The 17,200-nt window shown below is 38.3% G+C and overlaps 1 protein-coding gene across 4 annotated transcripts; it reads left to right on the top strand.

The window, feature by feature from the left end:
• Positions 1-2,020: 2,020 nt before the first annotated feature.
• On the top strand, positions 2,021-15,614 carry LOC306773982 (poly(rC)-binding protein 3-like; the record flags this gene model as incomplete). 4 transcript variants are annotated; one of them, XM_079263943.1, is made up of 12 exons in its annotated part: positions 2,021-2,095; positions 2,215-2,238; positions 2,339-2,371; positions 2,463-2,579; positions 5,260-5,391; positions 5,676-5,804; positions 8,416-8,490; positions 10,327-10,368; positions 13,005-13,083; positions 13,552-13,604; positions 14,436-14,605; positions 15,484-15,614. In XM_079263943.1, 12 exons carry the CDS (start codon positions 2,021-2,023, stop codon positions 15,536-15,538), a joined length of 984 nt encoding a protein of 327 aa, XP_079120069.1. In that variant the 3' UTR covers positions 15,539-15,614. The 4 variants fall into 4 exon arrangements, with proteins under 4 accessions (XP_079120069.1, XP_079120068.1, XP_079120067.1 ...); XM_079263942.1 differs by having other exon boundaries at positions 8,416-8,559; positions 13,008-13,083; XM_079263941.1 differs by having other exon boundaries at positions 8,416-8,559.
• Between the last annotated feature and the right edge of the window lie 1,586 nt (positions 15,615-17,200).

Genomic DNA, 17,200 nt, shown 5'->3' with positions numbered 1-17,200 from the left:
AAGTCTCCAGTCTTTAACGTAAGAATAAACTGATTCTTTCTTTTTCAATTAAACGTGACTTCATCTTCACTTTTTGCAGCAACAAATTGATTAAATTAATAAGTCAAGGCAATCTTTTGCAGATTAATTCCAGCATAAAACAGGAAAATTTGACATATTTTATTAAATAAATACAGCAAAAACCTACCACTAAACCTGATGATGTAAAGCTGATGATGTAGTGTTCGCCATCGTCTGGCTGCAGAACTTTGAGTCGCTCCTCGTGTCTGAACTACCTGAAAACTCTGATGCAGGTCATTAGAGGGCCTCAACGGGCTGACAGGAGATGATCACCTGGACCGAGTCGTTCCCTGCAAACATATTCGAGCTGTAATGAAAACAAGCACAGCTGCTCCATGCACTTGTTTTCATCATTTCATAGCTTCAAATGGCATCAGGTAATAGTTAGCAAGCGCTCAGGAAGCCCTGGCAGCACACACACATTTCTGTGTGCACGTAGCAACAGCGACTGTCACAGACAGTGACTTTATCTGTCTCTTCAGTCAAGGTCAGCCGCTTCAGGAGCTTTTCTTTTTACGTGGCTGCAATGGAAATCAGAGAAGCGCTGTCTGGGAAAACAGATGTTTCTCTGCTGCTTTTTGTAGATATGTTTACTTCTATTGTGTACAAATCACATGGTAACTCACATTTCCGGTCAATTTGCCATTTAGATTTGCACAATTTATCATCTCTCTGATCCTGAAGAGCATATTTTCACTTCTCCATCTATTTCTGTTTAAAAAATTACTTTCATTTTTCTTCATTAGAGAGTTAAAGCTCATCAGTCATTATTTCAACCCCCAGAACAACCTCTAAATGTCTTCCCTGGCTTATATAACAGGATACTGGTCCTTTAAACTTGCCTAATAACAACTGAGCCATGAAAACAGTCTGTGATGCACCATTTCTGATTGTCTGCATCAGCACAAGGAGTTTCCAGCTGCAGATTAAAACCCTGCTGTTAATATTAAGAGCCACAGAGGGACTCTGATCGCGGGCTGAGGCGCCCTCTTGTGTCGGTTCCTCCCACTCAGAGTCCTGCCTGAGTCATGACACCACTTGTCAGGCAGAATTAGAGGCGACCTGGCTGAAATGGGCTCGATAAAAATAAATATGGCATTCGTCATTCAACGGTTCATCCTGGGACCGAAGGGACATATGCTGACCTACATTTCAATGTTTTTTTATTTCAGACAGAGAGACCGCAACACCCCTGTCCATCTTTGATTTTATATATTATCATTACTATGACTGTTGTGTTGTCCTTTTGTGTGGCCTGGGGATAAAAATGAGATCATTTGTTAAAATTAACTCCCCTTTTCTTGCTCTTTTTGTATCATTTGTACACTTTTTAGTAGTGGACACACAACTAGTGGAGAAGTGTGTCTCACTCCTTTCTTTTCTCTGAAGATTTTTCTTCTTAAAACACCAAAAGTGATGACGGATAAATTTAACAACATTCAGTTTTAATATTTCATCTCTGTACAGCAGAATAAAAAATAAAAATGTAAATAAATGAGTGGTTCTGCATTTGTTTAAACCCAAACTGTTATAATCTTGCCTTAAATCCACATTATTGGTTCTGTTGACACAACAAGAACCAAACAGGGAGAAATCTGTTGATGAAATGAATAAAAATTAAATGATGTTCTGAGAATTTTTTATAATTTGTGTTCAGCTGTTTAAAAAAATGGCTTTGTTTATTCATATGTAGATTATAAAATATATCAAAACACGTCCAGTTTCAGCAAATTCTGTTCTTCTAGTCGCAGCTTTCATTGTTACCTGCTAGAATTGAAGTAGCAGCGATGCTACGCTAAGCTAACCAACTGCTACTACTTTCAGCCTCACCTCTACTGGTGTGTCTGCTTCCTCTCTCCCCGACAGGTGACCGGTTGGCTGACTCCACCATCACACTCACGTTGGCCCTTGATCTCCTCTCTCACGTGACCACGCCCCTTCCTTCACATCCAATCCCAACATGGAGCCCATCAAGGTCCAATCGGAGGGTGGACTGAATGTGACCCTCACCATCAGGCTGCTGATGCATGGCAAGGTACAAACACACAAATAATTCTGCTCTTTCCAATTATCCATCTAAAGAAAACTAATCTAAAAAAAAGAGCCCTAGTGGCACAGATGCACCTAAACGCTGTGTCTTTGTTTTCCCTGCAGGAGGTGGGAAGCATCATAGGAAAGGTATTTATCATAAGCACAACAAGCAGACCATGTAAAGCATCAAAACACCTGCAGGGAACACACAAAACACCTCAATGCTGATTCTTTTCTTTACTTCCAGAAAGGGGAGACGGTGAAGAAGATGCGTGAAGATGTAAGAACTGTTCTACGTGCAATATTTACACCTCTAATCATAAATTAAGTCTACATTGACGGACATTTTCCTGTTTTTCTTCTCCTCGCAGAGTGGTGCCCGCATCAACATCTCAGAGGGGAACTGCCCAGAGCGGATAGTTACCATCACCGGGCCAACAGATGCCATTTTCAAGGCCTTTGCCATGATCGCCTACAAGTTTGAGGAGGTAAAACACTAATACATACAAAAAAGAGAAATATACATCCAATATTTTTATATTAGAATACGAAAATCTTTACAAAGAAATAATACTAAATCCTCATTTGGGGAAAATCTATTATTCTTACATAGAAAAAAATGTCTTTCACTATACTGAGTCTTTCAAAATTTCATGTTCATACTCAAAATTAAACATGGTAAAGAACTACAGCTGTCAAGAGAAATGTAGTGAAGCAAAAAGTACATCCACTCCCTCTAAAAGTTTAAGGTGACAGTATTTAAGTGAATGTATTCAGTCATATTCCAGCACTGGCTCGCTTCCAGACGGAATACAAAGCAGTCTTGGCCGAGTTATATAGGACAGAAATGTGCTGATCTAACCTTGCAGCACCCTCTGAAAGTGGGCCAGTTCTGTGTTTTGATTTGGGCGCTGGATCAACGCACTTCCAGTCGGACCAAGCCGAGTTGTTTCTGATTGTTAAGACTTAACTGGCAACACAAAGGCAAAGCAAGTTTACTTGTACAGCACATTTCACGTCAAAGTGCCTCATTTAAAACATTAAAAGCGTCGCCGACGGTGCAAAGACAGCATTAAAAAGCAGCAACAAACAGCAAAAACGGCTACAAAAACATCAAATAAATTAAACTGATTAAAAGCAAGATAAGTTAAAAGTTACCAAGCAAACAAAAAAACCCTAAGCATCCATACTATTACATATCTCCTCCATTCTGGTTATAATAACTTTAAGAGGTCAAATAGAAGACATAGAAAATAGACTTTTGGCTGGTGAATATATTTTACCCCTGATCAAAGAAATTTCATCAATGCCTCTTCACAAACCAAGTAAAGAATATATATTCAATGTCATAAGACATTTTCTCTATTAAAGATTAAGATTAGGCAAGTTAAACCTTCTGACACCCTGCAAATATCATCATCTGGGTCACATTTCAGAGAAGCTTTTAAAAGCTACCCTAAATATTGAGTTCCTGCATAAAAACCTGTATAAAATATTCAAAATGACTTCATCCAGAAGCTTCACAAGCAGGATACTGCTCACACAAGTATTAATAATCTAATAGGTCAGAGGAACCAAGCCGGTAATTTTGCTTTAATACTTCAGGAACATTTTACTGCTATTAATTAATAAACAGAGCAGACTTTTACTTATCATTTTTAAATGAATCTGTCCGCTGGTGTGCTGCTTGCAGATACAAATTTCAAATGACCAGAGAGTAACATAACTAAATAGCCCAGTCCTCTCTGATTGGCTGAACCTGGTCAGGCTCAATGAAGAATTATAAGCTGTAAATGCTAAAAAAAAAAGAAAAAAAAAAACATCAGGGGAAACGACTTTTTTACACTTGTTTATGTTGTCGCAGTATTCAACTAAGAAAGCACTCGGAGAGCGCAAACCTCCGCTAAGGCATTTAAAAAGTTCCTACGTCCAAACAGTGATCCTGATCACCAACAAAATGAAATAGTTTCTTCCTTTTATACATTTCCAACAACTCCTGAAAATCTCATGAAAATCCACCCATAACTTTTTGAGTTATCTTGAACACAGACAGACAAACAGTTAAACGCCGGGTAAAACATGGCCTCCTTGGCAGAGCTAAGTAGGAATTAGGTCATTGCACAACACTTTAAAACTATCGAAGCTAAGGGGTCGTCCACACGGGGCTAAACTAAAGTAAAACTGCATAAGTATTTATCCAAACTGTCCTTTAATCCACACAAAACTGGAGATTAGTTTCCATGATCATGTCTAAAACCAGCTAGCAAAGTGGATCGCTTTGAAACTGCTACCGCACAAATGGAGGATATGACGTCAGTGTAAAGAGCACATGCCAAACACAACAACAATGGTGCCAGTTACCAACTCTGTTGTGGTGCTTTTAGGTTTTGTAGTCCAGCGTAATACAAAGAAGAAGCTCAGCTTCCTCATCAATTCAAGCGAATGTTTGTCTTTTGCTTTGTACCCATTCTTCCACCATGTTCTTCTGGTTTTAACTTACAGTAAAACGCAGTTAACTTCTTTTTTTTTTCTTTTTTTTTTTTTACACATGCAATATGTTTTGTTTTAGCTGCAGAGTGCTGCACTTTAATCATCATAGCGCCCCCCACAGCCCTGTAGTATGTACTACATCTGTTTTGTGGGGATGGTGAAGTCTCTCCAAGTTATCGTCACCTTTTTCACACCTGAACTGGCTTCTGCCTCGTTTGGACATAGCCTAGAATAAGTCTTTTCAGAGATTGTCACATGACAGAGAAACATGTTAAGCAAGTCAAGTAAAATGACACCTTACCATTGTTCTCTCTGAGAAACTGAAAAAAACTGAAAGGAAAGGGGGTGTGGATTACATTATATTATTTAAGGACACAAAACAAAATTATGTACCTGTTTAATACAGCAGGTACTTTTTAAATAGTTTATTATTGCAATTTTTGAAGCTGTTGCTAATTTTAAATGTCATAAACGGATATTTTTGGTTGTAAAAGGTATTTCAAAACAGTATGACTGTTGAATAAAGATCCAACTGTGAATGAAGCATTCGAGTATGGTAAAGTGCACAACTTTCCCTGAAGTTATTGTTATTCTTCTTGCCAACACCTCACGCTTACATCCTGTTCAGAAAGCTTTTTAATCTGATAAAACCTGATCCTGTTCTCCCCTCCTCTGCAGGATATAATCAACTCCATGAGCAACAGCCCAGCCACCAGCAAACCCCCAGTAACCCTGAGGCTCGTCGTCCCTGCCAGCCAGTGTGGATCCCTTATCGGTAAAGGTGGCTCCAAAATCAAAGAAATGAGAGAGGTACGCGACCATTTTTCAGCCACAATGAGCTTTAAATTAATCATAAGTTTAATGTTATGAATGGAAGATCCACAAGATTCCTATTTACAGTCTCTAGATCCCATATTTATGGATCATATAATTCCTATTTAACCTTCCATTACTGCGCAATCTCCAGTGTGAAGTTTAATGCTCAGAGCTCATTCAGTTTTTACTCACTGTGAAGCCGTTTAAACGGATAGCAGGGTCAATGAATGATGAATTACTGCATCCCTGATGCTTTGTGATTTTGTGTTTTGCTTCAGTCCACAGGAGCTCAGGTCCAGGTTGCAGGTGACATGCTTCCCAACTCCACTGAGAGAGCGGTGACAATCTCAGGGGCCCCAGAAGCCATCATCCAGTGTGTCAAACAGATATGTGTGGTGATGCTGGAGGTACAGTGGGGAAAAAGAGGGAAGGGGGGCTCATAAATTGGGAAACAAAGAACATTATTTACTCTGAAATGCCTGAAACAGAAGACTGTTTGCGAGTTATAAACCTTACCACTGAAATTCTGTTTTGTGTCATACTGCAGTGCATAAAAAAAGCCTTCATGTAGGCCAGGAACGTTGAGGAAAACTGGATTTGGTGGACAGATTATTGCTAATACAGCAAGAAGTTCAGTCTGCTGTATCAAGAGATCTCTTCAGAAAACATTTCTGTGCTGTACGGCTGCTTTTATTACAATACAGATGGATCTGCTGGTGTTTTCATTCAGTTTACATTAGAAAATCTGCACTGCTGCAAACACATTCCCAACAACCAATAAGGCACCAGGACATACTGAGATAATGCTAGGCAAGAGGTGTGTTCTGCACTGAACTTTAGCTTTAAAGTAGCATCAGGTCAATATTTAACTAGATGGATGGAAAATGCAGCAGTCCAGAGATCAGAAAAAGTAGCTTTTTCATATCAGTATTTTATTGATAAAATAAACAGCAAAACAAATCTGATCATATGCCTTTGTTTTGATCCAATATCAAACTTTGCAGACATACATTAGGATCTAAAAGAAAGTAAATAAGACGATGTCATAATGTGAAAAGATTCACATTTGTAAAAATGTAGTTGCAATTAGTTTTTTTCTCTTCTTAATGTTTGTCAAACAACAGAAATACCCCATCTGTAGTCAAAACTTTTTTCTCTTTACCAAATTAATACTACGTTCCGAAAGTTATGGTTATTGTCCACTTATTCATTCATTTATTCACAAACAGGCAAACGGACGCAACTAAACTGCAATGAACTGTTTTAATTGTACCACGTATATTCTGCTATGAATAGGATAAACACATTTAAGATGCATATACACCAAATCTGATTTGATAAGTGATGTAAAGTTATTGTTTTAGGTTGAAAACATCTTGTGAACAACACTGATATTAAATGACAACATACATATACCTGTAATGTATTCATTTTGCTGTATGAGCCTACATAGGCACCAACCATAGCTGTAATTACATAAAAAGTTAATAATTAAGTATTTTCCACAAAAAACAAGTAAATATTTTTAAAGAAAACAATTGTTTGTAATTTATACAGAGCTCTAACATCTGCTGTATCAGATGTACAAATATATGTACATTTGAATACATACATGATGTACAAAGGCAGGCAACATTACAACATACAAGCTAACATGTCTAAAACAATTTAGCTTTCCAATACTGTTACTTTTACACAAGACCTGCATCTGAAGCAGAAAAATCTCTAATCATATTATGATTTGGAAGTCAAGGAGAGTATAAATGGTCCAAAGTCAAAATTTCAAAATAACACGTTGCTGATGTTAGCATCAGCTAACTATGGCGGGAATTAGCATATTCTGTCATCTCCTCTTTTCATGATTGTATATTTCTGTCAACGTGTTCAGCTTTTACAACTTTTTATGTACAATGTGTTGAGTTTGTATCAGACTACGTCTGAACTGAATGCTCTGGTTGAAATTTTAAAGAATTTCAAAATGGCTGACTCAGTATACAGAGATGACGCAAGAAATAATCAACTGATGTACAATTGACTAATCAGAGCAAACAATGCCTTTTGGAGGGAAGGTCTTAAAGAGACAGTAACAAAAATAGTACATGAACTAAGCATTATTTCCTCATCATCAACTCAGTTAACGCAGATAACAATGAATACATTCATGAAAATAACAAGCTTTTAGGCTCAGGAGGAAGAGCAGTCGTCTTTCAACTGGAAAGTTGGGAGGTCGATTCCAGGCTTCTTCTGACTATGAGCCGAAGTGTCCTGGGACACTGAACTTCAAGTTACCCCCGATGTGCCTATCAGGATATGATTGTGCATGTGAGTGGGTGAATGTGACAAGTAGTGTAAAGTGCCTTGAGTGGTCAGCATGACAGGAAAAGTGCTATATTAGTACAAGTCCATTTACGATTTATCTAAAGTGAATGTTGAGCCCATTCTTGAGAAATTCCTCCAATGCATTGGTTGTTATTTTGCCACTATTGACTATTTTCTTTGCCTTCTTGTCTTTATCCCTTTCTTGTGCTTACATGTATGAATAAGAGTGCTGCTTTGGATCATAGGGTCCACACTATTAGGTCTCTTTTTTTTCTTCTTGCACCATTAATTTTAACTATCTGCACAGCCAGTTCTCCATTGGGCCTTCATGATGGCACCGGCCATGGATACTAGGACATTTGTGACTTGACTGTAAGTCTCCAGAGTATGGACTAAAAAGATATTTAGAATGCAGTATGTTGAGTCATCATTATCCAGTTGAAAGTGATTTTCCAGGTAAATCCAAGCTTAGTTGTGCACTGAACCACAATTTTGACATTTTATGTCAGCATGAGCGCACAGTGAAGAGCACTTTTGTGTCAGTGTCACAGGTTGTCTTCCCTAAGGCACCGTCCCTTCTGGTCTTACTTTATGCAACTTCGTTCTCTCTCTGTTCTTCTCTTTTTTCCTGCTTTAACACTATCTCCACATTTTACCCCCTCTTCTTCCCCCCACTCTCTCCTCCTTTGCTCTCCTCAGTCCCCACCGAAAGGTGCCACCATCCCCTACCGTCCCAAGCCTGCCTCCACCCCTGTCATTTTTTCAGGTGGCCAGGTAAGAGCAGACCCACTGGGGGCATCCACAGCCAACCTCAGCCTCTTACTGCAGCACCAGCCACTGCCTGTTAGTGTCGCACCAGGTTTTACTCACTCTTCCTCCCTTCCTCACTCCCTTTTACCCATCCTGACGAGCATGAAACCATCACTGCTGTTTAATTTCATCCATAACCCAGAGCCACTTGAACCAGAACTGAGATTAAAATTATTAGTCGTAACGAGAGTATCTGGATAGGTATGGTGTCCACACTCATCATTATTGGTCCAAAGATCATGAAAGTTATGCCATGTTTGATTAAACAAAGAGGAAGGATGCAAATTTAAAGAAACTTACCCTAAACACACAATTTAGTCTTCAAATTACTTTTTTTTACTACAATTAATTAAGCAAGCATTCTCGTGATGTACCAAGACAGAAGTCTTTTTGATAGATTCACTTTTTTTAAAATAGAGCCTGAAATGCAACAAGTGATTTGAGTTTAAAATTGACATATATATAGTCAGTCAGGCAGGATAGGAGCTGCTAATGCGCCAAACCATCATTAAAAGTTTGGCTCCGAGGTTTCACTGAATGCATGGTGAAAAACCTGATATACAGAGAAAGGAAAAGTCAACATAAACAATGAATAGAGAATAAAGATACGATTGGTAATGGAATAATAGAACAGGAATAATAGAAAAGTTTTAAAAAAAAACAAAAAACAAGCTTAGTTTGATCAATGTGCATTTTAAACTAAATATATAACAAAATTTCACTGCCGAAAGAGTTTTATCGCAAATATTTTTAAACTCATTGTACTTGATGATCAGTTAGTGGTTTAAAACCAAAACTGTCAACCAAAATCTTTCATCTCAAAGGGGTAAATTTATGCTTACCCATAAGAATTTCAGTAAATATGCTCATCTGATAAACATTTTTTTTTAATCAGATGTCAACTCAACCTGGCAAATTTCTGATGAGCACTAATAATTCACTGTAACTGACTGAATTCACTAATTGCTTCTATTTTAAGTTGTAGTGGCAACATTATGTCCTGATTCTACATTTTGCCTGGATATTCATATAAAATGTGGACAGTTCATAATCATGCTAAATATTTTATTTTTTAAGCTTTATTTTAAATAATTTTTATATTTAATTTGATGCTATGATTTATTTACTGTGATGGATTGGCGAGCTGTCCAGGGTGTACCCCGCCTTTCGTCTGTGAGAACTCCCAATACTTTATTGAGCTGTTGGGCACCAATGAGCATGTTAGATTTCTTATAGGGAAACGTTTGGGAAAGGCAACAAAAACTAAATCACATGACACATGTTTATCATCAGCTTCCAGTATATCTTCAGTTGCTGTCTTGACAGAGATGAAAAGAAATTTAGCTCAGTTCTGACCTCTGTGGCCCCAATAAACCACACATTGAGTAGGACAAGTCACATCACTCCTCTCAGGGTCGTTCCTCTGGTTTTCTCCACACCCTTCCAGTCACCACCCTGCTGTCTGAATTGTCCCTTATTGATTTAGTTCAACTGGATCTGATTGATGAAAACAAAGACAACGTGACAGGAATCTGTAGTGCATGGCTTACAAGAAACCAATATACAGTAGCTCAATTAGTTAAATATATATATAAGTTTATAAGTCTGTATAGTCTTCTAGTATAATCTGCTAATGCTAGTCTATTTATTTTGACACTCTTGTTCTATAAGGTAACAGTTAATAAATAAAAGTCTATTTTACAAGTTATTAAATTCATTGAAGTGGCACGGATGTGTTTTTGTGGACATGTTTACTTGAGGTCACATGATAACAACAAGCTGTTCTGCTCATGTTTGCAGGCTTATACCATTCAAGGACAGTACGCCATTCCACATCCAGATGTGAGTGCTAACCCCACGAGGCAGTCCACACTGCACTCTCCATCATTCTGTCCACTGCTTCCAAATTTCTCTAGTTTTTCTCTTACTTTCTTCCTGCCCTTATTAATATTAATTGATAATATTAATACAGGTTTTTTTATGATGTGTATTTCCATATCTTCTAACTTTTCTTCCTCTTGCCTACCTGTCTTCGATTTGCTGTCAAATCTCATAAGGTCTTGGTCTGAAGGAATTACCAGAAGTTCTAGCTTTAGTCCTAACAAGAGAGGCTTGAAACATTTCAAATATTTATTTTTGCTTAAAAGAAAAGTAGAGGACAAATGATGAAGGAGATGGCATCACGGATCAGGACTGTAAAATAATTTGTTTTCTTGAAATTTGTTTGGACAAGACACAAGAGAACCTGTGAGGCCAACTATCATTTCTTGATGCGTTAGGAGTATAGGTAAGTTCACATATAAAGTGAGGTAAAACCATTCCTAATAATATGTAAAAAAAAAAAAAAAAAAAAGTTAATTAAACAATGTCAACACAAGTGTTGTTCAGTCCTCCGGCTCAGTGGTTTGCAATGTGAGGGTTGGGACCCCAATGGAGGTCATAAGACCATTTCACGGGGCCACCAGACAATTATAAAATATATATGGCCCACATTTATCAAATAAGTTTGGGGATTTTTACCAGGGCTATTGAAACTACACCAGTAATGATGGAGATAGCACCTGAAATTAGCACCTTCACTTTTTACCATATCACAAAGTCAGTACACATCTGAATTTTACATTATTTTGGGCATGTAGGTGCCTTGCCACGCCATCCATCCATCCATCCATTTTCTGCCTACTAGAAATCTTGTGTTTCAGTCACCAATTTGGGTGTTGGTATATCATTTATATAACTGCAATCCTAGAGTGGAACAATCCAGCCATAGCACCAGTTACTATGAGGGGCGGGATTTATTGAGACAACATAAAAACCCTCCAATCAGGCCAAGTACTTTATGAACTATAAACCTTTTCCACAAAAAAAAAACGCTCTATCCTCCTGGTGAAATTTCTGAGTTTTCCACAATTAATCACATGTCATAATTAGCTTACAACTTTATTACTATAGTATAAAGTGTCTACAAGAACACTTGTAATCTCGCTGCCATTTGTTTAGCCTGTCTTGGAGAAGAGTAATAAAACGATAGAGCAGAAAAATTTAGCGGAAAACTTTCTTAACACAAATGATGTGCAGGGTGACACGTAACCAGCAGGTTGCCCGTGGGTCGGTTAGGTATAAAACATTTCCACTTTTATTGCAGGATGGTTGAAGCGGGTCATTAAGATGGGTGCAATGAATGGCTGCAATCTTTTGTTGTTGCCATTTGACAAATACATTTTTCAGGCCAAATAAAAACCAGCCTTCAACTGCATATTTGTGGTTGTGAAAATCGGACTTAATGACTTTATGGTTGTGAAAATCGGTTTGTTTTTGCAAGGCGGCTTGAGGCAGGCAAGGTTACTTTATATATGCAGGACCCGTAGGTTAGAATGAACTTGTGAAATCATACCCTAAGAGCCCTGCTGACAGTTGAAGATGTGTTACCATGGTAACTTGTAAATTTAAAAAAATTACCTTACGAAGTAAAAGAAATTCATCCTCAAAGATGAGTATTTTTAGCACCTACTGTTACCTGGGAAAATCACAGTGGTGTGGTTTTAAGTGTTTGGAGACTGCAGTTATTACTTTTAGGTTCAAAGTTTGAACAGTAAAAGTTTTAATTATGTAGTGCACATTCACAACAAAGATAATCTCAGAACACCTTTTAGAAAAAGTAAGTGGGTTCTATTCATATCCAATTAATTACTGTTCGTTTCAATGATTTAAATTAATTGCATGCTTTTAAAATGAAGCACTGTGTAACTTAGTCCAACTCATCCAATTCAAGACAAAAACTCTATCACAGTATTTTCAAATGGAAGCCAAATTAATGGATCAATTTACCAGTTTTAATTTTCACTTGTGATTGAAACACCTTCCCTCACATGTATGATGCAATCGGCAATAGTAGGACAAAACAAAAACACAAAAACCTTTCAAACAGGAAGTGACCTTTAGCAGAACACATTTCAGGGAAGAAGGACTTTTAACTCAACCATTTGGGTCCATTGTGTGTAATTCCCAATCATACTTAAAATAGTTTTAGGTTCATACTAAAGTTTACTAGAAATCTTGTGTTTCAGTCACCAATTTGCATGTTGGTATATAATTGATAGAACTGACATCCTAGAGTGGATTGCTCCAGCCATAGCAACAGTATGAGGGGTGGGGCTTATTGCTCAAGATCAAGCATACTTTATTCATCCCAGAGGGGAAATTCAAGATTGAAACAATTTTTGAAACAACACAAGAACTCTCCAATCAGGCCAAGTCCTTTATGAGTTTCTTCTTTTCCTTTATTTTCTCTATTTGTCTCTCTTGACTTTCGTCCTTCACCTGTCTGTGTTGTTACTTCTCCTCAGATCCTTTCTTTGCTCTTGTAGCATTTCGGACAGAGCTCTATTTGTGTGTGTGTCTGTGTGCGAGCGTGTGCGCCAGAGTGTGTTTTTAATGATGACCTCATAGCTCTGCTGTCCTCCTCCTCCCCCCCTCAGCAGTTGAGCAAGCTCCACCAGTTGGCTATGCAGCAAACCCCCTTTACCCCCCTTGGACAGACCACCCCTGCCTTCCCCGGTACGTACCCACCTACACAATGATCCTCTTCACCAAAGATCCTTCTCTCGTTTTTACCTGTAGAGACAAACACATTCTCTTCCTCCTTTTTTCTCTTTCTCTTTCTTTTCCTGTTTCTGTCCTTTCTCTTTTTCTTCTTCTTGTCGTTCTTCTCCTTATGGTCTCTGTGGTGCACTGCCATTGACATGGCCTGCTGGTGGTCTGCTCTTGTAGATGTTGAGGTTTCTTTTGTTTTCTAGCTTTCCCTTAGTATCCTCTCTTTTACTAGGAATGCAGTTTTTGTTAGAGTTTATTTTCCACTTAGAGAGTAGAAACCAAATTGTCACGCAATAGAGACAATTTCTAACAGACGTAGACTCTGCTTGTCTGTCAATAGAGTTCATCAATTACTCCCTCAATGTGCCAAACTCTTTTCTGTCCTTTTGCCCCCCTCTCCTCTTTCTGTCTGCTTCCTGTGTTTAGCAGCAGGTCTGGATGCCAGTAACCAGGCCAGTACTCATGAACTCACCATTCCCAATGATGTGAGTATATTTGTCACAGTGTGAAAAATGCCAAACCATGCATTTTCATTTGTCATTTGTCTGCATCATATTTCCCCTCATTTAAAATAAAGCGTTTTTCATTTTAAAGCTGCCAATTTATACATAATAGCCTGTATATTGCTTTTAGCAACAAAACAGTTTGAAGACAATATTGTTGAGGCAGTTAAAGAAATACAATAGGTCTTCTGTTATTGCCTGTCACACTTACTCCGCAGTTTTATTCAGAGACTTTTTGCTTTCTTTCCTTCTGCTGCCCATATCCTCAAATTGTTATGCTACCCTTAAAATTGCCATTTAGACAAAACACTTCAAATCTTTCCAAAAAATTACTATTACATTTCTTTGGTAAAAGGCCTTTTTGTTAATAGATTGGAGCGACTGATTCTTAAATAATTGCTTTAGACATTCTCCAGAATACCTAAAGGAGCCCAACGTGAAACAAGACACCATCAGAGAACAACTCCTATTAAAGTTCAAACTTCCAAATGTGGTTGGATTTACGTTGTCAGAAGCTCCACTCTGTTATCATTAAACATGGCTCTTTGTTCAACTTATAAACGATGCAATGTGACAGCAGCTCAGCTGCAGCTACTGTAATCTCTTTTTCTACAGCAGAGATACAGTGCAGCCAAAGGCAGTCAGCTTTGTAAAATGAATGACCTTAATGTGAATGACTTGTTTGACCCAAATAAGGAGGAAGAAAGTTGTAACTGAAAGCCTGGCAAAGATTGGTCCATACTCACATACACCGTAGAGTATCTCCTTCATATTCTGTGTCAATGCTAAGTCCCGCCCCCATTTTCTTCCCAGCTAATAGGCTGCATAATCGGACGCCAGGGAACCAAAATCAACGAGATCCGTCAGATGTCTGGGGCGCAGATCAAAATTGCTAACGCCATGGAAGGGTCATCGGAGCGCCAGATCACCATCACAGGGACCCCCGCCAACATCAGCCTGGCCCAGTACCTCATCAATGCAAGGTCAGAGAGCTCAGAAAAATCAGAATAAGATTTGGCAAGGTTGGCTATCTGAACTCAGCACAGAAAGTAAAGACGTTTACATTGGTTCATACAAACTGATGTGTTATCCATCATTGGAAAGCTTTTCAATGAGGGGTCCTTTGTAAGGATGGTATGTTTGTGGAATGAGCAGCACCTTTGTCAAAATCTCACTTGGTCAACTAGATGCACTCTCCCACAGTAATAAAAAAAAAAAAAAAACAATTTTCAATTTTTACACTTAGTTTGTTTTACCCTCAAGGACAACAGAATCATGTGGAACATCCAGACATAGCTACAACAGTTTGGTACCTCCTACCCATACTGGTCACCAGCTGGTCACATTTTGCTGTGGGATCGCATCTTATTCGTCAACCAGCATGGTTGTTCGTTACTCTGGGACAAACAACATGACCATGCTGATCCTAGTGTTGGGTCAGGTTGAGGTCTGGACTTGTGGCGGGTCATTACAATCACTCCACTCCCAAATTCTGGAGGTACTTTGTGATGATTCTGGTTCTGCGAGGGGATTGTTTTCATTTTAAAAGATGTAGTTAGGTCCCAGATTCTGGTGAAAGTGGATTTTTACTGGCATTAGATTGTCATTCCAATATTAGATGACAGTCATTCGTACATGTGTTACTGCCTGATGGAACTTAAATCTTGAGATTTTGGCACATTTTTGAAGGGCACTGATGATACTTCCTATTCATATCTGGCTGTAAAGGTGACTAATCAGGCATTCCAGTTATATAAGATATATCACCAGTTTGGGAGAAACAACATTTTTCTTACATTTTGCTGTAATTTTACTTCTTAGTAAAATAGAAACGTTTACTTTGACTATAATCCTCCTTTAGGTTCAGAGACGTGGCGGCAATGTGGAACGACCCATCTTCCATGACCACATCCTGAATCCCTGACTGGCTCCTCCGTTTGGCCCTTTCCAATGACTGACTACCGCAGACAACCCTGATGAAGCCCTTCGGACTCTGGCTCTGGCTCTCCGAAAACCCTGACCACCTTTCCGCCCTGGTTCACAGTATATCAGGGAGGGTTTGGCGCTCACTTTTTTTCTGGAGAGCCAAATTAAGTTAAAAGATAAAAAGGAAAAAAAAAGAAATACAAAAAAGTAACTCTGTTGATTAGATTTTTTTTAGAGAACTGTTAAAGCATGTTGAATGTTTATTAGAAACTACTTGTGTTAATCTTACTTCTTTTTCTCTCTGTCTATTGCTTTCTCTCTGTCTCAGTGCTGCGTAATAGAACATCATTTAACAGTATAAAAAAGTACTAGTAAAAGATTGAGCATTTTTGTAGAACATAGTTATTTGCATATTACAGTACAGCTGCTCAGTGATGCTATCGGCGGAGTGTGTGGTGGGATGTAGCCAAATGATCAAATTTTGATAAAATATTTTTAAAAGAAAAAAAAATTGGATTGCACTGCTTCTGTCCTAATTTGCATCTTCGTCTAATCTCTGCCCATGACTCTTTGCTGCATCACATGACCCTTTCAAGCCAATGGTATCACTCCTAGAGCCTCCCTTCTCATGTTAATTTCCTCTATTTACATTATTGCTTATAGTGCATGTGTTCAGTGTTGTATTGTTGTGTATTTCAGAAAGCCTGTTCAGTGTATGTACTCCTTCACATGTTATATCTTAGTGCTCCTGTTTTTTTCCACAAACTTTTTCAACATTTTGGCCACTCACGTCTAGTCCTACTCCCTGCCCAGATGGAAAACTTCCCAACATAGCCTCCTTTTTATCTACACCAATTATTAGTATTTAGATGCATGAATGGGAATTAGTGAAAAATCAGTGGCTAAAACACTGACTGAAATTTTAAATGATTGTTTACTTATTATTATAATACTGTATTTGTTTTGTACAAGGATTAATGTGATTTAGCACATTAGTCAACTACGCGGCGCTCATGCAATAGACTATTCAACACTTTACTCTGGATTGCCTCTGATGTGGGAGGACTAGTTGGACTTAAAAACCCGGTGTTGCGTCCAAACCTTTCGGCTTCCTTCACTTATTCCAGAAAAATATCAGCTTCGCTGCTTGTACAAGCTTTTAACAGAGGCTTAAAAAAAAAAAAAAAAAAAAAAAAAACAAGGGAAAGAAGCCGATTGTTACCGGCATAGAGGTCTGAACGTTTGGACCAAGCCCAACAGTATTTTTTGGGGCCAAGGAATGTTCAGGGGTTCAATGGGGGGAACCCATGGGGCCTGGGCGGACGTGACCACTCAGTCTCTTTTTCACGATTGTTCATCTTATGTTATTTTCATTGTCATGCGGTTGATTTGACGCTTTAGGTTTGAATGTCTTATCATGTCATTACCATGTCGGCAACTTAATTGTTTTTATTTAAAAAAGGACAAGTTGGATGAGAATTCCTGCTTTGCTGGTTTTCCAAAAGCCAGCATGTATTTATCTATGGTGTGGTGATGCACACACACTTTTTGTTCACTGATTATGAAACTTAAGCTAAGTTGATTTTGTTGTGTTGTACCTAATATGAGAGGGAGATATGGGTGATATTTGGTAAACTTCAGTAATTCAACAA

The sequence above is a fragment of the Telmatherina bonti genome (assembly GCF_933228915.1).
Source record: "Telmatherina bonti genome assembly, chromosome: 24".
Lineage (NCBI taxonomy): Eukaryota > Metazoa > Chordata > Actinopteri > Atheriniformes > Telmatherinidae > Telmatherina > Telmatherina bonti.
This window is presented reverse-complemented; position numbering and strand designations above follow the sequence as displayed.